Consider the following 27,148-nt stretch of genomic DNA (forward strand, 5'->3'; position numbering starts at 1 on the left):
ATGACACATGCACAGATCCAGTGGTGATAGAAGTATTCAGATAATCCTTTACTTGAGTAAAAGTATTAATATCACACTGTACAAAATACTCTGTTACAAGTGAAAGTCCTGTATTGAACATGTTACTTAAGTAAAAGTATGTAAGTATCGTCAGGAAAATGTACTCAAAGTATTAAAAGTAAAAGTACTCAATGCTGAAAAACCCTCCCATTTTAGAAACTGGAAACGATCCAAACTGTTCTGTCAATCAACTAAGTGTTTAGTCTGCTAATCATTTCAGCTGGTCTTGTATGCAGATATATTGTTGGGTAGTTTAATTAAATTAAATTATATAAGTGTTTTATGTGCAAAAATCAGCAGAAAGCAGAAAAGACTCAAGTAAAGTACAAGTTTACTTCACACAGACAGTACTTCACAGATCTACTAGAAGTTGTCCTGTAAAATCTGATGTCTTACACCAGGAGGTGGCACTACAACTACATGATAAATGAAAACAACCATAGTTGTCATTAGTCCAAGTCATGTAAATACTATTATAGTCATAAATATTTCCATGTTCTCATTCTTGCATGAGAATACAGAGCAGTTTTGACGGTGTCTCATATTATAATTCTCCATGAGATGTTTTATCTGTATCTGAATATTGAACTTTAGCTAAAGATCACAAATCGAATCCTAATCGCAATATCTGGCAGAAAAATCGCAATTAGTTCAAAAGTCCAAATTGTTCAGCCCCACTGTTTAAGAAACCTAGTTACTGCACATAGCAGACAGTGATCTGTGTGTACCCTTCCTGTGCAGGTCCCTGGTTCTCAGTGGAGGGGAAGAATGAGGAGAGAGGAATGCCAGGGTTGTCCTACCTGAGAAAGCTCTACGTGACTGTGAATGGAATCACTGTGACCCTGATGAAGGCCAGGAGGACGCTGGTCAGTATCTCTGTCTCTGTATTTACAAGCTGTCAGTATCACTGAGGATGACTGGGCACAACATGTGTATTAGGGCCTGGACCATGTGCTTTTGTCCCAATTCTTTCACCATACATGGGTGTATTGCGATTTTCCTTCATTGCGATTCTAGAAGTATCACAATTCGATGGTATTGAGTATTGATTATATATTTTCTTTTCCTCCTTTTAAAGGGGTGATAGAATGCAAAACCGATTTTACCTTGTCATAGTTGAATAATGACAGTTCGGTGGGTAAATAGGACATACATAGAAGCTCAAAATCCCATTGACACCCCTTTACTATGAAAATCTCATATTTTGAAACTGCCGCTGAAAACGGGTGAATCTCAACAAAGCTAGAAGTTGACGTAAGCATCCCAGGACCTGTACCTTTGTCACGCCCATGGATGTATTAAGAGAACAGTCACGCCCCAACATTTAAATAGGCTACACAACTGACCTGAGATCAGGTAGTCTTCTGAATCTAGGTCGCGCAGATCTCTGCTATTCCATTACAAAATTCACTTCTGAAACTTTTTTATGTGAGAAATCAACTATGTAAATATCAAATATGGGCCGTTTTCTCCGAAAATTGATGGCTAATTGCAAATTTTGTCCGACTGTGTGTCGGACTTCAGTGGCCGGTGCTGCCTGGGTTGCTTCATCGCCGCCGTGCCTGTCCTCCTTCACAGACCCCTGCTGTGAGCTCGATTGAGCTCCGTCACGGCTGGCAGCCCTGCTCAATACCCGCGCAAACTCACCCTTTCTGGGTGACTGGACTACCAAACGCCGCTGCCTTGACAGAGGTCCAGGGCCTGCAGCTTGCTGTTCTCCCTCCCCTCTTCCTGGTAAATGGCCGGTGTGTGACTGAGAGCGCGGTCAGCGAGTTTGTTATGTAATAGCTAGCTAGCTGCTCCTCCTAACAAGACCCCCGACGTTCACAAAAATGCCTTAATTTGAAATCGGACACAGCGGTTAGCTTTATAATGGCCGTTATATACTAGACGCATCCAAGGTGGCGCGCAACATCGTGACGTCAAAATTACGTAATATCCGGCCGGCGCGTCCGATTTATGGCGCGCGAGCCGAGGTCGTGCACGGCTCTTTTTTTGTCTCTCCTGTAAACTTACTGGGGTAAGATGAGTTCTTTTATGGTGAATGAAAGGCTTGAGCCGACGAAGCAGCTCACTGAATCAAATCGAAGTGTTGACGGAAATGCTGCTGCCAGTTCTGCCGTTATTTACCTTTTTCTTCTTTTCTAGTCTGTAGAAAGGGCAACGTCGGTAGCATTTGCTCATTAGCGCCACCGCTGTTCAGGAGAAGACTGAAACTAGTGTCGCGACCACCAGCGCAGGTATAAATAGTCACGGCGATCTCATGACGTCCCATTTGTATGCGCCAGCTGCGCTGCGTCCAGTATATAACACGCTTAAGACCTTGGGGTAGATGTTATATAAGTGGCGTGACGAAATTCAAACTGTAAATATACTATAGTTATGCCAACAGTGTAGCTAGCTAGCTGTAATCGTTTCCCATTATATTGAATGGGACACATAGCTAGCTAGCTGCTCCTCCTAATAAGACCCCTCACGTTCATAAAAATGCCTTAAATTCAAATCGGACTGTTAGCTTTTGTTAGCTTTGTAAGACCTTGGGGTAGCTGTGATATAAGTGCCGTGACGAAATTCAAAAAATATATTATAGTTATGCTGGCAGCCGGCCACGGAGCCCCGGTAGTGCAGTAATCCACAAAGGGTGACTTTGCCCTGGGTATGGAGCCCAGTAGGCTGCCGCTTTCTCGTCAGACTGTGTGGAGCTCCTAAAGTCCGACACGTCTTACCAAATTTGCAATTAGCCATACATTTTCGTAAAATGGCCCATATTTGAGCTTTATATAGTTGATTTCTCGCGTAAAAAAGTCTGTCGCTTCTCTAATGTGTGTAGGGCTGGGTATCGTTCAAAATCTTTCGATCTGGTGCCATTTTCGATACCTCAGTTTCGATACCGGTTCCTAATGATACTTTTTTCAATACCATATGTTTTAAAATCCATTTCAACATCAACAAAAATACATCAAACACAAATCTTTTATTTTCCAACTTAATTGTGTATCAAAACAGTTATCAAAATGTAAAAATTCTGGTAACACTGCTAACTCAGAGTAACATTAATAAAGTTGCCTTGCCTTACAAGCTCAGCCTGTCAGTCAGTCACCAGGGCAGAGAAACCACCGTTGTGCCTGCTTGCCTAGAGCTTAGAGGAAGTGTAACGTCAACAGCACCGCGACCGCTTTCGGCTCGCCATTAATATCATATCGCAGCAAACGCTGTCTGCGTCAAGTTTTGAAAAACTGTAACCACACTTGAAACCCCTTTATCGGCATTGCTGTGACTTCAACAAAACTACAGAGCCGACGATGTAGTTTACTCTGTCCGCACCTCTCTGTGTAGGTGTGTATGTGTGTCAGTCAGAGCTCTGCTCTCTGTCAGTATGCAGAGAGGACAGATAAGCGTGCGCTTAATCGTTCAGACGCTTTTGGAACCGAAATTTGGCACCGGAAGATGAATCATTTTTCGATACTCATAGGATCGTAATTTTTTTTCCGGTGCTATAAAAGTATCGAGGTTTGGTGCCCAGCCCTAAATGTGTGTGTATGGGGATTCGCTCAACCAATCAGAGAGCAGCTCATCTAAATATTCATGAGCATACCATATTTGGAAGAAAAGCTCTTGTTACAAATAGGGCCAAAACACAGGGATGCATAAGGGCCAATAAAATATCAACCAATCCATTTTCAGCCCAACCAATGTTGCATACCACAGAACAGTGTGAAATACCCTATATAATCATTCTATCACCCCTTCAAGAAAAACTACAGTTAAATAATACACTTCTACAGTAATAACACAGGTACACAGCCTATGAAGTAAACCACGCCTCTTTATTATCATGAATTCCCCCCCTCTTGTCATTTTTGTTGTTATGAATATGAACAGTATAGGGTCAAGTGCCAACAACTAACAACAAATTTAAATAATAATAGAAATATATAGTCCAAACAATAATCACTTATATAATTACAAATTGGCAAATCTAAACAAAATCAACAATTACCAGTCACACGCCTTAAGACCTTAGCTAATGTTAGCAATTAATTGCGGAGAAACAAAGAAACGGTGATTATGTAATAATTGTTAAGGTCTAGCGGTACCATATACAGGTGAATCATTGGTTTGATCTGTCCACACATCCTCAGTGTCTTTACTCCGTCATCTTATCTTATCTTATCTTATCTTATATTATCTTGTGTGCTGGGTTTTTATTTATGTGTAGTCATATACTTTTGATTGTGTGGACTTTTGATTTGGATACTTTTTTGATTTTTTACACCTGTTACCATCTGCAAAGAGTAATTGAGTAGTTGTCAACTATTAAATGAATCACCAACTATTTTGACTATTTATTAAATCTCTGATTCCAGCTTGTTAAGTGTGAATATGTTCTAGTTTCTCCTCTGTGACAGTAAACTGAATATCTTTGAGTTGACAAAACAAGACATTAGAGGACGTCTTCTGATTGACATTTTCTGGCATTTTATAAACCAAACAATGAAAATAATTGGTAGTTGCAGCCCTATATAATTACATTTATTAATTCCTATTAGGGCTTTGACTCCGAACTTCGTTATTCGAATATCATTCGAATATTTAAAAAAAATAATGATATTCGAACGAATATTAGCCAGCCCTTAATATACCTGTTATGGGCATTATTTTTTGTAAATGCGTTTGCTTGTAAACGTTGTTTTCAGTTCAGATTCCGAGGCTTTTTTACGCATTTCAAAATGTAACTACACGTCGCGGCGACGCACGTCTCTCGGCCGTGGCTCAGTAGCGGTGCATTCCCCCCTAATTCTCAAAGAAAGCAGGCTGGCCCAGGGCCAGACCAGATCAGCGGCGTCTTTCTCCCGTCGCGTTCCGCTGTCTCTCATACCTCCACCGGCGCCGCACCCTGTCCCTTCTCCCCTTCCTACCTGCCTGCTCAGTGCTGCTGCACATGAGGAGAGAGCACAGAGGGGAGGGGGGGGCGGAGCTGCTCCTCAGTCACACAACAGAAGAGAAAGGTGACTGTTTCGGCGGCCACAGGAGAGAAATACATTGCGTGCTCGCTGGACAATACTGGTGACTCTTTTTTATTTTACAGAAAGTCGCTGTCTTTTCTACAGAAAGTCGCCAGATTTGTCGCTAGTCGCTTTTGTGAAAAAAGTCGCTAAGTTGGCAACACCGCCCACGCACACTGGCTCGACGCACACACCAGCACACGAGTATAAACATCAGACCACTTACGTAGGCTACGGTGAAAGCTCCGAACTTCCTGTCGAAAGCACACTGTTTGTGTTTAATCCAGGGTCTGACTTAATTTTTTTTTTAAACTGAATGGTCAAAATATTCAAATATATTCGAATATTAATATACAAACGAACTTCGAAAATGATTTTTGGGCAAAAGTCAAAGCCCTAATTCCTATACTACATATACAGTACAGCTACTATTTTCCTGTTTAAATTCAGTTTATTCAGTTTGCATTTACTGTACACCACAAATATAAATTGTTTGTGTTAGATTGTTTTTATAGTCTATGTTATATATTTTATCCTCATATTTTAACTTCTGCACTATTTTATGTCTTAAATTCCCATTTTTATTACTGGTGTGATTTTCTTTTTAGACATATTTAATGAGCATTGTTGGAGGGACCTGAGATCTAAGATTTTCATGGCTTCTCTGTAACTGTTGGGACTATGCCAATAAATAGCGTTGAGTTGGAAAAGCTGACAGGAAACTGTAAATATGTAACACACATGTGTATGTCAAAACTGGTACCTGTAGCTTCTGTTGACCCTGGTTTTTTCTTCCTTCCCTCCGGCAGGTGAACGGACTGCGAGTGTCCCTCCCTCACTCCCCCTCCCCTCTCATCTCTCTCAGTCTGGCCGGCCAGTACATCACCCTGCAGACGCCCTTCGGCCTCCGGGTGCGCTGGGACGGAAACCATTACGCCCAGATCTCTGTTCCCAGGTTGGTAATGTAATAGTCTGGCATTGCCAGACCTTCCTCCACAGCGCCGCGGAGGAAGGTCTGGCTAGTCCACACAGCATTCCGGGATGGGCATTCTGGTTTATTGGCAATTCTTTAAACCAATCACAATCGTCTTGGGCGCCGGACAGAGCCCCGGTACCTCTGCAAAATAGCTTCAGGAAGGAACTTGTTTTGGTGGAACATGTGTACGTTCAAAAGTTGTTTAAGTCGTTCAACAGAAAACTCAGATTGGACAGATAGTCTAGCTAGCTGTCTGGATTTACCCTGCAGAGATCTGAGGAGCAATTAACCATAGTCCTCAGAAATCCACCGGACTTTAGAACGCCAACACAAAGAAAGAGGAAGGTAACGGACATCTGGCGAAAATGAGGGACATCAGACGGAACCTGCAGCGGCACCGGAACAATCCCATAAATGAAACGTCATCGATATAGACTATTAATGTAACCTTCTGGTGGTCCCACCCTGTCTCCTTGGTTGCATTCATGTGGGAATTTTTCTTTTTTATGAATTATTTTTACACACTTACATAAAATACAGCAGGTAAATGTTTTCAGAATTTTTCTGTATTTCATTGATACTTATCCTTAATTAAAAGCAACCTAGAAATAACAGAACTTTGTAATAATAGCATTAACACTTATGAAACGAGGAGAATGAATTTACTGAAAATCTATCTAACGTGGTGTCACAAACTCAATCAGTGCTTCCCAGCAGCTGTCAGATTGTGGGATTTGGGGAATAAAGCCTCTAAAACAGATTTAAAACACCCTAAACTGAGTTGATATTCTCCGTATTTTTAGAATCAAACAAAATGTGGAAACACATTTAAACCATTGTGCTCCCGGATGCGATGCGTGCATATTTTTACAATTGGATGTAGCTTTGGATCCTTTCTCAGTCCACATTTCTTTTGCTGAAATGATTAACTACTAAAAGAATTTAGACAGGAAATAGGAATCTGAATGAAAGAGGCCCTGAAAGACAGAATGACACGAGCTGGGTGCAGCAAAGAAGAGCCATAAACTGCAGTTGAGTCTCTGTGTATTTCGTAAAAACTGCCTAAGTAATCACCTCGGCATCTGTCCAATCTGTAGTTCAAACGTCATACAGATCTGCTATTTTTAATAAATCCTGCCAACATTCTTAATACTTTGCTTCTATCTCTTCCGTTGACGGTGCCCTGATTAATAGTATCAGAGCATTCTGTCTCTGTTGTTTATAGAATTCCATTAAAGAGCCAGACACTATTTAAACCTTTTAAAGTCTTCTTTAGACATTCCTCTCCATCTCCTAATCCCGTTTTCTCTTCCTCCCCGTCCCGGCAGCTCCTACCACGACCAGATGTGCGGCCTCTGCGGCGACTACGACGGGAACCCGAACAACGACTTCACCAAGCCAGATGGCACTCTGGGAGGCAACGTCAACGACTTCGGCAACAGCTGGCAGACAAAAGAAGACGAGGATGACTCGTGAGTTTTACGTGCATTCATTTCAGTGCTGGAATCTGAGAATTCCCTTAAGACTTCCCTGGAGATTCCCATAAAGCTCAAGCATGTGATTGAGGTACATGTGACTGGGCTCTATAACCTGAACATACATTCACTTACTTAAAGTTTGGGAAATGACAATAACACAAATTATATAAGCTACGCATTGTATGGATTTATACTTTATACTACTATGGACATTTTTAACACCAAAAATAATTTTTCGCAAGAACATTAATTATATTTTGTAGAGGAAGTATTATTATAAAATTAGGGCTGGGCAATATATCGATATTGTATCGATATTGTGATACTAGATATAGTCATAGATTTTGAATATGGTAATATGACGCAAGTGTTGTCCTGGTTTGAAAGGCTGGATTACAGTAAAGTGATGTCATTTCTGAACTTACCAGACTGTTCTAGCTGTTCAGTTATTTGCCTTTACCCACTTAGTCATTATATCCACATTATTGATGATTATATACCACAAATCTCATTGTGTAAATATTTTGTGAAAGCACCAATTTTCATCAATACAATATTGTCGTGATATCGCGGTATTTTTTTTCATATCGCCCAGCCCTACAAAGAATTGACTCTGCCATAACTCCTGAGGATAAGTGAAATGGAATGTGACCCTGGTGTTGTGTTTGCATTGTTCAGGTGTAGCCAAGGCACCGGGCCCAGCCCAGACTGTGACCCCAAACTGGAGGCCGAGGTGGTGAAGCCAGACAAATGTGGCAAACTCAAAGACCCTGCTGGACCCTTCAGGTAAGAAAGCAGCTTTTTCCCCTAATTATTGACCTGTTATAGCTGTTAAAAGGCCGATTTATGCTTCTGTTGTAAATCCACGCCGTGGGTACGTACGGAGGTACATGGAGACATGGACCCTACGAGCCCGTGAGCGTGCGATCACCGAAATAAGTAACTAAACGTGCGTGGCGCACGAACCCACAACAACTGTGATTGGTCAACTCGGCCGTGGCTTGGTAGTGTAGCTTGTCTGCAGCTCATTCTGTTAAAAAACTGGTGAGAATCGTGTCATGACGTTCAAAGCGTGAATTGAATGGTGAGTTAAATGTTTGGTTACATCTCTAGTGTTGGACCCTCTGCATGACCCTCTGAGTGTTTGCCTCTGTTCCAGGGAGTGTATCGGTGTGGTGAATCCCACTCCGTTCTTCCAGAGCTGTGTGTATGACATGTGCCAGTTCCAAGGCCAGCAGCATGTGCTGTGTGACCAGCTCCAGGCCTACACCGACGCCTGCCAGAGCGCCGGAGCCAAAGTCCACCCGTGGAGGACTCCAAGCTTCTGTCGTAAGTCTTGAGCATTTTGATTTCACAAACTTCCTTTTTCTTCCAAAGACATTCACTGTCTGTTCCATCATGTGGAGGCCTGATTGCACGGGTAGAATCTGTCTCAAATGCAACTCTCCTTTATTTGACATGGCAGTATGCAGTTAAAATGACCACTGAACTGAAATAGTTGTTCTTCAGGGTCATTGTCAGCAGTAGTCTGCTCACATATATAGTGTTCCACTAATGAATGGGAGTGTGGCTCTCTATCAGTGTGTAAGCCTATAGGTCAAAAGCAAGGAAGTGATACATCATCATAGAAGGGGGTTGTGGCTAGAAAGAATACAGCTACAGCCAGAAGTTACGCAGAATCTAATCTTAATACTTTCACCCAGGAAACATGTTTTTGTTCCTCGCGAGTGTTTTAATCCAAACCATGAACTTTTTCTTCGTGGCTGGGAAGGTAGGAAGTGGATCAGGGGTTACCCATCAATAGTTCCATATATTAAAGGTCCCATGACAAGGTGCTCTTTGGGTGCTTTTATGTAGACCTTAGTGGTCCCCTAATACTGTATCTGAAGTCTCTTTTTTATAGACCTCAGTGGTCCCCTAATACTGTATCTGAAGTCTCTTTTATATAGACCTTAGTGGTCCCCTAATACTGTATCTGAAGTCTCTTTTATATAGACCTTAGTGGTCCCCTAATACTGTATCTGAAGTCTCTTTTATATAGACCTTAGTGGTCCCCTAATACTGTATCTGAAGTCTCTTTTATATAGGCCTTAGTGGTCCCCTAATACTGTATCTGAAGTCTCTTTTATATAGACCTTAGTGGTCCCCTAATACTGTATCTGAAGTCTCTTTTATATAGACCTTAGTGGTCCCCTAATACTGTATCTGAAGTCTCTTTCCCGAAATTCAGCCTTGGTGCAGAATTACAGCCACTAGAGCCAGTCCCACAATGAGCTTTCCTTAGGATGTGCCATTTCTGTGTCTGTAACTATTGAGGAGGAGAGAGGGGGGGGGCAAGGTGGAGGGTGGGGGTGTGGCCTTGACCAACTGCCACTTTGTTCGTTTGAAAAGCCATGATGTCTCTCTCTCATGGGTGGGCCAAATTCTCTGGGCGGGCAAAGCAGAGAAAGGGGAGGTAACCTTACTCCTTATGACCTCATAAGGAGAAGATTCCTGATTGGCCCATCTGAGCTTTCATTTTCTCAAAGGCAGAGCAGGATACCCAGGGCTCGGTTTACACCTATCACCATTTCTAGCCACTAGGGGACCATAGGCAGGCTGGGGGAACTCATATTAATGTTTTAAAGTACAGTTCTTTGACACTATTGCTGTAGTTAAATTTCAGGGATCATTGTCGACTTATTTTTTCTTCATTAACAGACAAAAACAATCTACTGTATTTGATTTTTATTAACTTAAGAGGTGTGGCTACAAAGAACCCATTAATCATCTTTTCATCCTTATCTTAATCCTTCTGTCCCTCCTTTTACATATCCCTGTCGCTATCCTACCCTCCTTTGGTTCATCCTGCTACCCCTCCTCAATCCATTCATCCTACCTTCCTACCCTGCCTCTGTCTGTCATCTATCCCTCCCTCCATCTCTCCGTCCCTCTGTTCCTCCATGCAGCCCTGGCCTGTCCTCCCAACAGCTCCTACTCCCTGTGTGTGAGTTCATGTCCGGAGACGTGTCTGGGTGTGTCTGGACCCCCCGGTTGCGAGGACCTGTGTGTGGAGGGCTGCGAGTGTAAGCCGGGCTTCATCCTCAGCAACGACAAGTGTGTGTCCCTGAAAGACTGCGGCTGCGTGGACCCCAGTGGATCCTATCACCCTGTGAGTGCTCGGAGTCACTGAAATCACATTCAATTCAATTTTATTTATAGTGTCAAATCATAGCACACGGTATCTCAGGACACTTTACACACAGAGTAGTTCTAGACCACGCTCTATAATTTACAGCATTTCCTCTGAGCAGCGATTGCACTTATTGCAGCGGCGGCAGGCATTCCATAAGTATTGATACATTCCTGGTATTTATTTTTTAAGTATGAATGTTTCAAGCACATAATCAACAATATTGTTGTAGCGTCATATGTAATGTATCTGATCTGAACAATTACGTGTTTTTGGAGGCTTGATGTAATTAGATTGTATTGTATATGACTGTTCATCATTTGTGTGTGTGTGTGTGTGTGTGTGTGTGTGTGTGTGTGTGTGTGTGTGTGTGTGTGTGTGTGTGTGTGTGTGTGTGTGTGTGTGTGTGTGTGTGTGTGTGTGTGTGTGTGTGTGTGTGTCAGGTGGATGATAACTGGTACCTGGAGGGTTGTGAGCAGAAGTGTGTGTGTCACAGCGGAGGTTTGATCCAGTGTCACAACAGCAGCTGTAAGCCGACCACTGAGAGCTGCCAGCTACACGACGGAGAATATGAATGTCGTCCTCTGGGTATGTAACACAAACACACACATATTGAAACATTTTAGTCAAGCATTCCGAAAAACTTAAATAAACAGTGTCAGCTTGGTGGAACATTAACCAATTTCATAATGACACCATGTAAACATACACCAAAATGGCACAACCCAGACTTTCTACTTAAAAAAAATTAGCAGGGGCAATTCCAGGATTTTTTAAGTGGGTAGACCAATAATCACAAATTGTACATCCGCATATATAATACACATTTTCTATAAACTCAGTCTGCCAATTTTTTTTAAAAACAATTCCAGTGCTGGTTTCATGGTATCAGAATTTTGGATAGTCATCATGGAAACATTAATTGGTTATGTGACAAGGGCCGGGAAGATTGGCAGAGCAGTCAGCCAAGTGACAGTACTCTGATCCAGTGCCAACCCGTGCCCCCCTTCAAGCCCCGTCCCTGGTAATGAGTAGCTGTCAAGCAGCAACCTCTGGCTCTGAAAAGTGAAGTCAATGTGGAAGTGCCTTAAACCTGCATTCTTTCTAACAACTCCAGGACCAACTACACCTAAACCAACAACTCCAGGACCAACTACACCTAAACCAACAACTCCAGGACCAACTACACCTAAACCACCAACTCCAGGACCAACTACATCTAAACCAACAACTCCAGGACCAACTACACCTAAACCTACAACTCCAGGACCAACTACACCTAAACCAACAACTCCAGGACCAACTACACCTAAACCTACAACTCCAGGACCAACTACACCTAAACCAACAACACCTAAACCAACAACTCCAGGACCAACTACACCTAAACCAACAACTCCAGGACCAACCACAGCTAAGCCACCAAGTATGACATGTCCTTATCAAAGTTTCGGTTTAGAGTTTTACACTAATACTTCATTTAATTCTCTTTCTTTCTTTCTTTCTTTCATACATCTGTTTCCCCATTTTTATTCAACCACCTTGTTTCCTCTGTGCTGTACAGAACCATGCCCTCCTGATGCAGATTATATAGAATGTGGCCCAGCTTGTATCCCCACCTGTATGGAACCCTCCACCAACTGTTCTGGCTCCTGTATCAGTGGCTGCTTCTGCAAACCAGGGTTTGTCTTCAAAGGACGGCACTGTGTGCCATTGGAGAAATGTGGCTGGACTACGGGCCAGAATAACTATTATGAGGTCAGATATACCCATATGCATACATTCCTGTTAAGGCAAAATATATAATTGTAAGACATTACATGAGAAAAAGATTGTTCTATGTAGTTCTTGTGAGACACAATGCATCCTGCAGTTATTGATGGTTTGTTCAATTGTGTTAATTAGCCTGGCGAGATCATATTTGGAGATGGCTGCTCAACGCTGTGTCGCTGTGCAGGGAACTACTCTTTGGAATGTGTTGATAACTCCTGTGACCCTACTGAAGAGTGCCGCGAGGTCAATGGTGTTTCAGGCTGCTATCCTAAAGGTAATGTCTGGTAGACGTCTAACTTCAGATCGACCATTTGAAATAATCTAATTTGGTCCCAAATGACCCAAATGTTGTTACTATCTGCTGTATTCTAAAGACTTGTGTTTTGTTACAATTTTAATATTTAAATCACTGAAACATACTAGTAACATAACAACTGCTAAAGTACAGTTTCTCATATGTCAGGTACATCCACATGCGTAGCGTCTGGTGATCCCCACTACACCACTTTTGACAAACGCAACTACAACTTCATGGGCAACTGTAGCTACTTGATGTCTGGACCCTGCAATACAACAACTCTGCCATTCTTTGAGGTCCATGCCGACAATGAACATCGCTTTAACACACCCACCATCTCCTATGTGAAGGCCGTACATGTATATGTGCGCATGTTGAAGATCTCCATTCTCAAAGGTGGCACTGTGCAGGTAAGAAATGAGGGGAGGAACAAACACAGATTTTTAACAGATAGGATGGCAGCGTGACATATTTACAAGAGAAGCTGTCCTGACTCCTACCCTGAAAAACGCCCACATAGGTCGTTTGCAGCAACAATTACGACCTATATTTATGTTTATAGAGATGTCGGCCTCTAGTGGCCTAGTAGTTATTATGGGAGGCTCGGGAGCAAAGGAGGAAGTAATTTTCATTGTTATTTTAACATGTAAGATTGTATACATAGACAGTTTTTAATATTTCTATTTCCTTGATAATCCCCCATTATGTTATTTGCACCTGCTTTCCCCACACAGGTAAATGGGACCAATGTAAACGTGCCAGTGTCTCCGGCCCCTGGTGTCTCTGTGTTCAAGTCAGGAAAGTTCTACACTGTATCCATGGACTTTGGTGTGACTGTTCGTTATGATGGAAACCACTTCATGGACATCAAAGTGATCAAAGAGTGAGTTAGGACTGAGCAGTTGCTGTGTCTTTACATTCTTACCCCGACCCACACACAGAATCCCATTTCCAATGGAAGTTTGGGAATATTGCTGACAATAAACTCAGATAATCAGTGAAAACACTAGTACTTGGTTGGAATAAGTCACAAACTCTTGGACATGGTGGAGGAGTAGAGAGATGTAGCTCTAACTGACTTGTTGCTCTCACTTCCACAAATCGCTAACATGTAGATCATTTCTTGTAATCTGCAGCTATGAGAACCAGCTGTGTGGCCTGTGTGGAGATTACGATGGAGATGCCAAAGATGACTTCCGTAAACCAGATGGATCGTTGACCGACAATGCCAATGACTTTGGACACAGCTGGAACACCGATTCAGAGTGAGTAGCATACAAACATAATTCCTACAAACAAGACATATATACAGACTGTTTTAAAAAGTATTCATTTTTTTGTTTATTTATTACATAATCTCTTTTTATTAATTTAATATTGAATATGTTGGGTCTCTATACTAAACAAACACTGTAGGTACAGTTACCCTTTTACTATAATTACTAGGGATAAAAACTGACTAACCAACACACAGAGAGCTCCTCTAACAGAGTGTCTGTGCTGGCAGGTGTAATAAGAAACCCAACACCACCATCCCTGAGTGTGATGGAGAGCAAGAACTGTATGAGAGCTCTGGATACTGTGGCATCCTGCTGGACAAAAAGGGTCCCTTCGCTGTGTGCCACCCCAGAGTCAACCCAAATGTAAGTCACAACACACACACACACACACACACACACACACACACACACACACACACACACACACACACACACACACACACACACACACACACACACACACACACACACACACACACACACACACAAATGTGAAGCAAAAGGGGTGTCAGTTCATCACATCCATGGTGAAAAGGCATTGCTTTTGGGATTTTATTATTCAATATCATATCACTCAAACAAACCTTATGTGTGTCTTCAGAATTACTTCAAGGACTGTGTCTTTGACCTGTGTGCACTGGATGGAGCCAAGCCCGTTCTGTGTGAAGCCATAGAAGCCTACGTCAATGAATGCCAGGACCGCGGGGTGAACATCGGACCCTGGAGGAATAGCACCTTCTGCCGTGAGTGTTAACGGGAAAAATTATAGTTGGATGGAGGGATGTTGTGAGGCTAAGATGGAAGTAACATTGTAGAATGATGTGGTCATGTGGTGCTGATAGGATCATTTCACAGCTGAGGCAAATAATTACTGTTTTAAGTAACATATAGGCTACATTTAGTTTGTAAGCCAATTGTTTACTTACAATCTACTTCAAAATGTGTTTTTGTACATTTTGTACACTTTTAATTCAATTTGGCATCATATTTTGGTTTGTTATTTGCCTATAACCTACAGATTAAGCCTGCTGCCTATATTTCAAATCTTGATACTACACTTGATATAAAAACTGGCCCTGGTTTCAGCATATGCTTCTTTGCCCAGCACTATCACTGACTTCAGCCTCCCATGCTCCCCCCTAGCTCTGGACTGCGGCCCAAACAGCCACTATGAGCCCTGTGCAGACCCCTGTCAGGAGACGTGTACTGGGAAACCTCCCTCCTGCAGTGGGCCCTGCTCTGAAAGCTGTGTGTGTGATCCTGGCTACGTCCTGAGTGCCGGCAAGTGCGTCAGGAAGAGTTCTTGTGGCTGCACCTACAACGGCCAGTATTATGAGGTACAGTGAAGTTGGTTTGAAAGAAGACATTTCTGCATTTTGAGGATATTACGGCCTTTGATATGAACTTCATCCTGCTAACACGTGTGTGTGTGTGTGTGTGTGTGTGTGTGTGTGTGTGTGTGTGTGTGTGTGTGTGTGTGTGTGTGTGTGTGTGTGTGTGTGTGTGTGTCAGCCTGGAGACGAAGTTTTATCAGGCGGACTGTATGTTGAAGTGTAAGTTCGATGCTCCCTCGCTACTTCAGCGCCGCCTCTGAATGTCCCCCAATGCACGAGTGTAAACACAAGGATGGAGAGCTGGGCTGCTATCCCACCAGTAAGTCTACACCCACCACACTACTACACAACGTAACTGAACTGGATATATGAATTATACGATACTTGGCATCTCACTGCTACAGTTTTGGCTCTACCAACTGATCTATCTGGGCAGGAGATGATTAAGGGGCGTGGCTAACGTTACCTTGTGATTGAGTGACAAGTCCCTCACTACCACGGTGTTGTGGCCTGTGGGCGTTGTCCGTGTTTTCGTCGTAGAACTTCACTTCTTCGCCTGACAATGTCTCGTTCAGCGTTCGGTTAATATTATACAGTCTATGGTTGTACTAAAAGACACTAAGGAGTCGGCATTTCATTCTGAATTACACCTGCACTTTGCTAATTAAGCTAGCTAGCACGAGCATTAGCTTGTCCTAGCTCTGTAAAGCTGAAACATGATACTCCGTTGTAACAACACGTTACTGGAAGGTGACATTTGGGTACGTCATTACAAACAAATATTGTTTTGTTACCAGAATAGAACTACAACTCCCAAATGCAAGTTATTCAATGTTAACAAAAACAAAAAAGTTGCTAAATTGTGACTGGAGTAATTGCAGCTGTGTTGTAGCTACTCTGACGTTGTGTGTGTGTGTGTGTGTGTGTGTGTGTGTGTGTGTGTGTGTGTGTGTGTGTGTGTGTGTGTGTGTGTGTGTGTGTGTGTGTGTGTGTGTGTGTGTGTGTGTGTGTGACCCTCTCCCTCAGGCTCTCAGGACTGTGTGGTGTCTGGAGATCCTCACTACAACACGTTTGACAAAAAGTTCTACAGCTTCATGGGAACATGTACCTACACCCTGGCCAGAACCTGCAAGAACACCACAGGTAGGGGTCTTTTATTTCCATTGCACCTGAACACAATGTTTTCATGTCACTGTCTAAAAAGTGTAAAATTCTCAACCTGCCACAGCTCCGGTTGAGAATTTGATGTCTATGTGGGCGTTTTAATGTGATGTGTTTTGTATATGTGTTACATGTTTTATGTGTTCTATATGTGGTGTTGTGCTATGGAAAGAAGATGGACAATAAAGACTCTATCTATCTATCTATCTATCTATCTATCTATCTATCTATCTATCTATCTATCTATCTATCTATCTATCTATCTATCTATCTATCTATCTATCTATCTATCTATCTATCTATCTATCTATCTATCTCTTACACAAACCGTCTAATTGCGAGCACATTTAGATGACACATGCACAGTTCCAGTGGTGATAGTATTCAGATAATCCTTTACTTGAGTAAAAGTATTAATATCACACTGTACAAAATACTCTGTTACAAGTGAAAGTCCTGTATTGAACATGTTACTTAAGTAAAAGTATGTAAGTATCGTCAGGAAAATGTACTCAAAGTATTAAAAGTAAAAGTACTCAATGCTGAAAAACCCTCCCATTTTAGAAACTGGAAACAATCCAAACTGTTCTGTCAATCAACTAAGTGTTTAGTCTGCTAATCATTTCAGCTGGACTTGTATGCAGATATATTGTTGGGTAGTTTATAGAGATGCACCGATTACCGGCCAGTGACCAGAATCGGCCGATTTTCACGTGCTCGGCCATGACCGGTGACCGGCCGGTCAGTCTGACTTATGCCGATTTTATGCCGGTCAAATGCACTCGGGCGCCGCATGATTAACATCGCGCAAGATCAGCGCACTGCCGCTCAATCAGCTGTTCATGACATGTTATAAAGTCATAATTATACACTGCTCTGCAGAGCAGTCTGCTCTGATCTCAGCGCTCTTCTCTCTCTCCCCGCTAAGAAAAAAGGAAAAAAAAAAGGGGGGTGGGGTTTTTTTTTAAAGTTTTGGGCACACTGACTTTGATGAATTTTTGCTGTTGATCAGACCCCAGATGAGACAAGAAGCTAACGTTAGCAAACGCTGCGGTGACTGTCCCTCTGACGCTGCAAGAGACGCTGTGTTAAAAAAAAAAAAGAGACTGTATTCCTCCGACCCGCTGTATTAACGTTACTGTTTAAAACGCTTTCCAGGTTAGTGGGGGTGCATATACCGCTCCACACCAACATTAAAAACGTAGTAATCTTCCCCCAGCGTTTAGTTTGTTGCTAAACTGTGTGTAAAATGAGTGGTGACGTTTATGTTTTCAGGTAACGTTACTGTTGATGTTCAAACAGGCCTGCGTGTGTTTTGAGAAATATCTTTATACTACAAGACTATATTTATTATATTAAGTTGGTTATTGGATGTGAAAAGAAGGAAATGGTTCTAACATTGCTCTTTAGATGTGTGTGAATTTCCCACACCAGCAGTAATTTATATAGTTATATTTTATAGTGATCCATTATCTGTTCAAAAAATGTTCTATGTAAAATGTTCTATTTAAGAAAAGATAGAAAATAAATATTTGGGTGTGCTGTAAAGTGGTTAGAAAAAATGAAATCGGAATCGGCTAAAATCGGTATCGGCAGGTCAAACTCAAAGAAAATCGGAAATCGGAATTGGCCTAGGAAGTTCTAATCGGTGCATCTCTAGTAGTTTAATTAAATTAAATTTAATTATATAAGTGTTTTATGTGCAAAAATCAGCAGAAAGCAGAAAAGACTCAAGTAAAGTACAAGTTTACTTCATACAGACAGTACTTCACAGATCTAATTTAAGTTGTCCTGTAAAATCTGATGTCTTACACCAGGAGGTGGCACTACAACTACATGATAAATGAAAACAACCATAGTTGTCATTAGTCCAAGTCATATATGTACTATATATAGTCATATATATTTCCATGTTCTAATCCTTGCATGAGAATACAGAGCAGTTTTGACGGTGTCTCATATTATAATTCTCCATGAGATGTTTTATCTGTATCTGAATATTGAACTTTAGCTAAAAATCGCAAATCGAATCCTAATCGCAATATCTGGCAGAAAAATCGCAATTAGTTCAAAAGTCCAAATTGTTCAGCCCCACTGTTTAAGAAACCTAGTTACTGCAACATAGCAGACAGTGACCTGTGTGTACCCTTCCTGTGCAGGTCCCTGGTTCTCAGTGGAGGGGAAGAATGAGGAGAGAGGAATGCCAGGGTTGTCCTACCTGAGAAAGCTCTACGTGACTGTGAATGGAATCACTGTGACCCTGATGAAGGCCAGGAGGACGCTGGTCAGTATCTCTGTCTCTGTATTTACAAGCTGTCAGTATCACTGAGGATGACTGGGCACAACATGTGTATTAGGGCCTGGACCATGTGCTTTTGTCCCGATTCTTTCACCATACATGGGTGTATTGCGATTTTCCTTCATTGCGATTCTAGAAGTATCACGATTCAATAGTATTGAGTATTGATTATATATTTTCTTTTCCTCCTTTTTAAAGGGGTGATAGAATGCAAAACCGATTTTACCTTGTCATAGTTGAATAACGACAGTTCGGTGGGTAAATAAGGACATACATAGAAGTTCAAAATCCCATTGACACCCCTTTAATATGAAAATCTCATATTTTGAAACTGCCACTGAAAACGGGCGAATCTCAACAAAGCTAGAAGTTGACGTAAGCATCCCAGGACCTGTACCTTTGTCACGCCCATGGATGTATTAAGAGAACAGTCACGCCCCAACATTTACATAGGCTACACAACTGACCTGAGATCAGGTAGTCTTCTGAATCTAGGTCGCGCAGATCTCTGCTATTCCATTACAAAATTCACTTCTGAAACTTTTTTATGCGAGAAATCAACTATGTAAAGCTCAAATATGGGCCGTTTTACGAAAATTGATGGCTAATTGCAAATTTTGTACGACTGTGTGTCGGAGTTCAGTGGCCGGTGCTGCCTGGGTTGCTACATCGCCGCCGTGCCTGTCCTCCTTCACAGACCCCTGCTGTGAACTCAATTGAGCTCCGTCACGGCTGGCAGCCCGCGGTGCTCAATACCCGCGCAAACTCACCCTTTCTGGGTGACTGGACTACCAAACGCCGCTGCCTTGACAGAACTCCAGGGCCTGCAGCTTGCTGTTCTCCCTCCCCTCTTCCTGCTAAATGGCCGGTGTGTGACTGAGAGCGCGGTCAGCGAGTTTATGTAATAGCTAGCTAGCTGCTCCTCCTAACAAGACACCCGACGTTCACAAAAATGCCTTAATTTGAAATCGGACACAACGGTTAGCTTTATAAGACCTTGGGGTAGCTGTGATATAAGTGCCGTGACGAAATTCAAAAAATATATTATAGCTATGCTGGCAGCCGGCCACGGAGCCCCGGTAGTGCAGTAATCCACAAAGGGTGACTTTGCCCTGGGTATGGAGCCCAGCAGGCTGCCGCTTTCTCGTCAGACTGTGTGGAGCTCCTAAAGTCCGACACGTCTTACCAAATTTGCAATTAGCCATCAATTTTCGTAAAATGGCCTATATTTGAGCTTTATATAGTTAATTTCTCGCATAAAAAAGTCTCAGAAGTGAATTTGGTAATGAAACATTGCAGTGTCTGGAATATGAGATTCTGTCGCTTCTCTAATGTGTGTAGGGCTGGGTATCGTTCAAAATCTTTCGATCCGGTGCCAATTTCGATACCTCAGTTTCGATACCGGTTCCTAATGATACTTTTTTCGATACCATATGTTTTAAAATCCATTTCAACATCAACAAAAATACATCAAACACAAATCTTTTATTTTCCAACTTAATTGTGAATCAAAACAGTTATCAAAATGTAAAAATTCTGGTAACACTACTCACTCAGAGTAACATTAATAAAGTTGCCTTGCCTTAAAAGCTCAGCCTGTCAGTCAGTCACCAGGGCAGAGAAACCACCGTTGTGCCTGCTTGCCTAGAGCTTAGAGGAAGTGTAACGTCAACAGCACCGCGACCGCTTTCGGCTCGCCATTAATATCATATCGCAGCAAACGCTGTCTGCGTGAAGTTTGAAAAACTGTAACCACACTTGAAACCCCTTTATTTGCATTGCTGTGACTTCAACAAAACTACAGAGCCGACGACGTAGTTTACTCGGTCCGCACCTCTCTGTGTAGGTGTGTATGTGTGTCAGTCAGAGCTCTGCTCTCTGTCAGTATGCAGAGAGGACAGATAAGCTTGCGCTTAAAGGAACACGGCGACTTATTGAAAATTTAGCTTATTCACCGTAACCCCCAGAGTTAGACAAGTCGATACATACCCTTCTCATCTCCGTGCGTGCTGTAAGGCTGTCTGACGGCTCCAGCCGCATCAGCCCATCACAGAACAGGCAGGTGAATGGTTCTAGTAATCCTACTGCTCCAAATAAGTCGTTACAACATCGTTAATATGCCTTTTATTTACATGTTGTGATTTGTATCGCGTGTACAAAAAACAACGTAGATGAGACACAGCCATCTTCTAAACGTAAACAAACCGGGAACTATATTCTCAGGCGGAAGAATATAGTACTTGGGCGAGTGATGATGCTTGCAGCAAGCCTGTCTGAGAATATAGTTCCGGTTTGTTTACAGATAGAAGATGGCTGTGTCTCATGTTATGTTGTTTTTGTACACGCTGCACTGTACAACCCACAACATGTAAATAGGAACATGTTGGCGTTATTTTGTCACTTTTGTCACAATTCGGAGCAGTAGGCTAGTTGGAACCAGTTACCTGCAGGATCTGCGCTGGGCAGCGCTGATACGTAGGCTGAAGCCAGCAGCGTACATGCACGGAGATGAGAAGGGTATGTATCAACTTGTCTTACTCTGGGGGTTACGGTGAATAAGCTAAATTCACAATAAGTCGGCGTGTTCCTTTAAGCGTTCAGACGCTTTTGGAACCGAAATTTGGCACCGATAGATGAATAATATTTCGATACTCATAGGATTGGAATTTTTTTTCTGGTGCCATAAAAGTATCGACGTTCGGTGCCCAGCCCTAAATGTGTGTGTATGGGGATTCACTCAACCAATCAGCGTGCGTCTCTAATGTGTGTGTATGGGGATTCGCTCAACCAATCAGCGCGCAGCTCATCTAAATACAGTGCCTTGCGAAAGTATTCGGCCCCCTTGAACTTTTCGACCTTTTGCCACATTTCAGGCCTCAAACATAAAGATATAAAACTGTAATTTTTTGTGAAGAATCAACAACAAGTGGGACACAATCATGAAGTGGAACGAAATTTATTGGATATTTCAAACCTTTTAAACAAATAAAAAACTGAAATATTGGGCGTGCAAAATTATTCAGCCCCCTTCAGTTAATACTTTGTAGCGCCACCTTTTGCTCGATTACAGCTGTAATTCGCTGGGGTATGTCTCTATCAGTTTTTCACATCGAGAGACTGACATTTTGCCCATTCCTCCTTGCAAAAACAGCTCGAGCTCAGTGAGGTTGGATGGAAGAGTTTGTGAACAGCAGTTTTCAGTTCTTTCCACAGATTCTCGATTGGATTCAGGTCTGGACTTTGACTTGGCCATTCTAACACCTGGATATGTTTATTTGTGAACCATTCCATTGTAGATTTTGCTTTATGTTTTGGATCATTGTCTTGTTGGAAGACAAATCTCCATCCCAGTCTCAGGTCTTTTGGAGACTCCATCAGGTTTTCTTCCAGAATGGTCCTGTATTTGGCTCCATCCATCTTCCCATCAATTTTAACCATCTTCCCTGTCCCTGCTGAAGAAAAGCAGGCCCAAACCATGATGATGCGCCACCACCATGTTTGACAGTGGGGATGGTGTGTTCAGGGTGATGAGCTGTGTTGCTTTTACGCCAAACATAACGTTTTGCATTGTTGCCAAAAAGTTCGATTTTGGTTTCATCTGACCACAGCACCTTCTTCCACATGTTTGGTGTGTCTCCCAGGTGGCTTTTGGCAAACTTTAAACGACACTTTTATGGATATCTTTAAGAAATGGCTTTCTTCTTGCCACTCTTCCATAAAGGCCAGATTTGTGCAGTATACGACTGATTGTTGTCCTATGGACAGAGTCTCCCACCTCAGCTGTAGATCTCTGCAGTTCATCCAGAGTGATCATGGGCCTCTTGGCTGCATCTCTGATCAGTCTTCTCCTTGTATGAGCTGAAAGTTTAGAGGGCGACCGGGTCTTCGTAAGTTGTAGTGGTCTGATACTCCTTCCATTTCAATATTATCGCTTGCACATTGCTCCTTGGGATGTTTAAAGCTTGGGAAATCTTTTTGTATCCAAATCCGGCTTTAAACTTCTCCACAACAGTATCTCGGACCTGCCTGGTGTGTTCCTTGTTCTTCATGATGCTCTCTGCGCTTTACACGGACCTCTGAGACTATCACAGAGCAGGTGCATTTATACGGAGACTTGATTACACACAGCTGGATTCTATTTATCATCATTAGTCATTTAGGTCAACATTGGATCATTCAGAGATCCTCACTGAACTTCTGGAGAGAGTTTGCTGCACTGAAAGTAAAGGGGCTGAATAATTTTGCACGCCCACTTTTTCAGTTTTTTATTTGTTAAAAAAGTTTGAAATAGCCAATGAATTTCGTTCCACTTCATAATTGGGACCCACTTGTTGTTGATTCTTCACAAAAAATTACAGTTTTATATCTTTATGTTTGAGGCCTGAAATGTGGCAAAAGGTCGAAACGTTCAAGGGGGCCGAATACTTTCGCAAGGCACTGTATTCATGAGCATACCATATTTTGGAAGAAAAGCTCTTGTTACAAATAGGGCCAAAACACAGGGATGCATAAGGGCCAATAAAGTATCAACAAGGCCTTTTTCAGCCGAACCAATGTTACATACCAGAGAACAGTGTGAAATACCCTATATAATCATTCTATCACCCCTTCAAGAAAAACTACAGTTGAATAATACACTTCTACAGTAATAACACAGGTACACAGCCTATGAAGTAAACCACGCCTCTTTATTATCATAAATTCCCCCCCTCTTGTCATTTTTGTTGTTATGAATATGTACAGTATAGGGTCAAGTGCCAACAACTAACAAATTGAAATAATAATAGAAATATATAGTTCAAACAATAATCACTTATATAATTACAAATTGGCAAATCTAAACAAAAACAACAATTACCAGTCACACGCCTTAAGACCTTAGCTAATGTTAGCAATTAATTGCGGAAAAACAAAGAAACGGTGATTATGTAATAATTGTTAAGGTCTAGCGGTACCATATACAGGTGAATCATTGGTAAAAAATAAATACCTTAAAATATCTATTCTATATCTTTTTATCACGATACATACGATTTTTGGTGTGTGCCACGCACACACCCGCTGTCACTCCCTCTCTCTATAGCTTAATCTTCAGGATGAGTGACATCACAACCCAAAGCCTGTCTCTTGTTCGCTTCACCTTTTCTTATCTGATCGTATCCCTTGTTCCTTGACCTTTATCTCTTTTATAATGCCATAATCCCAGAAATCTATCCACGCTCTTCCTCCTCATCATCTCCTGTACTCATCTGTTTGATCTGTCCACACATCCTCAGTGTCTTTACTCCGTCATCTTATCTTATCTTATCTTATCTTGTGTGCTGGGTTTTTATTTATGTGTAGTCATATACTTTTCATTTGCGTTTTTTACACCTGTTACCATCTGCAAAGAGTAATTGATTAGTTTTCAACTATTAAATTAATGGCCAATTATTTTGACTATTTATTAAATCTCTGATTCCAGCTTGTTAAGTGTGAATATGTTCTAGTTTCTCCTCTGTGACAGTAAACTGAATATCTTTGAGTTGTGGACAAAACAAGACATTAGAGGACGTCTTCTGATTGACATTTTCAGGCATTTTATAAACCAAACAATGAAAATAATTGGTAGTTGCTGCCCTATATAATTATATTTATTAATTCCTATACTACATATAGAGTACAGCTACTATTTTCCTGTTTAAATTCAGTTTATTCAGTTTGTATTTACTGTACACCCCAAATATAAATTGTTTGTGTTAGATTGTCGTTATATATTTTATCCTCATATTTTAACTTCCGCACTATTTTATGTCTTAGATTTTCTTTTTAGACATATTTAATGAGCATTGTTGGAGGGACCTGAGATCTAAGATTTTCATGGCTTCTCTGTAACTGTTGGGACTATGCCAATAAATAGCTTTGAGTTGGAAAAGCTGACAGGAAACTGTAAATATGTAACACACATGTGTATGTCAAAACTGGTACCTGTAGCTTCTGTTGACCCTGTTTTTTTCTTCCTTCCCTCCGGCAGGTGAACGGACTGCGAGTGTCCCTCCCTCACTCCCCCTCCCCTCTCATCTCTCTCAGTCTGGCCGGCCAGTACATCACCCTGCAGACGCCCTTCGGCCTCCGGGTGCGCTGGGACGGAAACCATTACGCCCAGATCTCTGTTCCCAGGTTGGTAATGTAATAGTCTGACATTGCCAGACCTTCCTCCACAGCGCCGCGGAGGAGGGTCTGGCTAGTCCACTCAGCATTCCGGGATGGGAGAAAAACCTGCTGTGGTTTATTGCCATTTCTTTTAACCAATCACAATCGTCATGGGCGGTGGTAAGCACCGGACTTAGCCCTGGTGCCTCTGCAAACGGTTCGGTCTTAATTTCTATCATTTTACACGGGCTCGGGCCGGGCTTGGGCTTGTCCTCCGGGTTGCGCGGTAAATGAGCGGTCAGGTGATGCGTTTCGTTTAATGCGAAAATGGATGCTGAGGAGGTGAAACGGAGGCTGGCCTCTGGAGGCCTTATTTTATTTCTTTGTTCCAACTTCCAAGGGGCCTATAGCCGACGTTAGTCATGAATACATGATGTTAAAAAATTTATAAATGACTCATTCTTGACAAAAGGCAAAAGAACTGTGCGTGGGCACATTTGAATAATGTCGGGCTGTAAACTGGTTCAGACTTTTAAAAAGCTGTCAATCAAAATGTATTTGTCGGGCTCGGGCTGAATTCTGTCGGTCTCGGGCCTTGTCGGGCCGAACTTTTAAGACCTGATTACAGCTCTACTGCGAAATAGCCTCGGTAAGGAACTTGTTTTGGTGGAACATGTGTACGTTCAAAGCTTGTTTTAGTCGTGCAACAGAAAACTCAGATTGGACAGATGGTCTAGCTAGCTGTCTGGATTTACCCTGCAGAGATCTGAGGAGCAGTTAACCATAGTCCTCAGAAATCCACCGGACTTTAGAACGCCAACACAAAGAAAGAGGAAGGTAACGGACATCTGGCGAAAATGAGGGACATCAGACGGAACCTGCAGCGGCACCGGAACAATCCCATAAATGAAACGTCATCGATATAGACTATTAATGTAACCTTCTGGTGGTCCCACCCTGTCTCCTTGGTTGCATTCATGTGGGAATTTTTCATTTTTTATTTAAAAAAAATTACACACTTACATAAAATACAGCAGGTAAATGTTTTCATCATTTTTCAGTATTTCATTGTATAATTATCCTTAATTAAAAGCAACATAGAAATAACAGAACTTTGTATCCAACGTGGTGTCACAAACTCAATCAGTGCTTCCCAGCAGCTGTCAGATTGTGGGATTTGGGGAATAAAGCCTCTAAAACAGATTTAAAACACCCTAAACTGAGTTGATAATCTCCGTATTTTTAGAATCAAACAAAATGTGGAAACACATTTAAACCATTGTGCTCCCGGATGCGATGCGTGCATATTTTTACAATTTAATGTGGCTGTGGATCCTTTCTCAGTCCACATTTTTTTTGCTGAAATGATTAACTACTAAAAGAATTTAGACAGGAAATAGGAATCTGAATGAAAGAGGCCCTGAAAGACAGAATGACACGAGCTGGGTGCAGCAAAGAAGAGCCATAAACTGCAGTTGAGTCTCTGTGTATTTCGTAAAAACTGCCTAAGTAATCACCTCGGCATCTGTCCAATCTGTAGTTCAAACGTCATACAGATCTGCTATTTTTAATAAATCCTGCCAACATTCTTAATACTTTGCTTCTATCTCTTCCATTGACGGTGCCCTGATTAATAGTATCAGAGCATTCTGTCTCTGTTGTTTATAGAATTCCATTAAAGAGCCAGACACTATTTAAACCTTTTAAAGTCTTCTTTAGACATTCCTCTCCATCTCCTAATCCCGTTTTCTTCCTCCGTCCCGGGCAGCTCCTACCACGACCAGATGTGCGGCCTCTGCGGGCGTACGCACCGGAAACCGAACAACGACTTTACCAAGCCAGATGGCACTCTGGGAGGCAACGTCAACGACTTCGGCAACAGCTGGCAGACAAAAGAAGACGAGGATGACTCGTGAGTTTTACGTGCATTCATTTCAGTGCTGGAATCTGAGAATTCCCTTAAGACTTCCCTGGAGATTCCCATAAAGCTCAAGCATGTGATTGAGGTACATGTGACTGGGCTCTATAACCTGAACATACATTCACTTACTTACAGTTTGGGAAATGACAATAACACAAATTATATAAGCTACGCATTGTATGGATTTATACTTTATACTACTATGGACATTTTTAACACCAAAAATAATTTTTCGCAAGAACATTAATTATATTTTCT

The 27,148-nt window shown here is 41.9% G+C and overlaps 1 protein-coding gene across 1 annotated transcript in view; it reads left to right on the forward strand.

Moving 5' to 3' along the window:
* Nucleotides 1-27,148, forward strand: part of zanl (zonadhesin, like) — a 109,193-nt gene that overhangs the window by 21,346 nt on the left and 60,699 nt on the right. The window contains 22 exon segments of the mRNA XM_039823009.1: nucleotides 802-926; nucleotides 5,876-6,021; nucleotides 7,371-7,514; nucleotides 8,199-8,306; nucleotides 8,680-8,849; nucleotides 10,469-10,671; nucleotides 11,136-11,280; nucleotides 11,810-12,118; nucleotides 12,257-12,450; nucleotides 12,598-12,739; nucleotides 12,929-13,173; nucleotides 13,498-13,646; nucleotides 13,900-14,028; nucleotides 14,271-14,406; nucleotides 14,645-14,786; nucleotides 15,187-15,380; nucleotides 15,569-15,622; nucleotides 15,624-15,696; nucleotides 16,404-16,520; nucleotides 18,698-18,822; nucleotides 24,851-24,996; nucleotides 26,738-26,881. Coding sequence (XP_039678943.1) covers nucleotides 802-926; nucleotides 5,876-6,021; nucleotides 7,371-7,514; nucleotides 8,199-8,306; nucleotides 8,680-8,849; nucleotides 10,469-10,671; nucleotides 11,136-11,280; nucleotides 11,810-12,118; nucleotides 12,257-12,450; nucleotides 12,598-12,739; nucleotides 12,929-13,173; nucleotides 13,498-13,646; nucleotides 13,900-14,028; nucleotides 14,271-14,406; nucleotides 14,645-14,786; nucleotides 15,187-15,380; nucleotides 15,569-15,622; nucleotides 15,624-15,696; nucleotides 16,404-16,520; nucleotides 18,698-18,822; nucleotides 24,851-24,996; nucleotides 26,738-26,881 — 3,340 coding nt within the window.

This window comes from Perca fluviatilis, chromosome 14, assembly GCF_010015445.1.
Source record: "Perca fluviatilis chromosome 14, GENO_Pfluv_1.0, whole genome shotgun sequence".
NCBI lineage: Eukaryota > Metazoa > Chordata > Actinopteri > Perciformes > Percidae > Perca > Perca fluviatilis.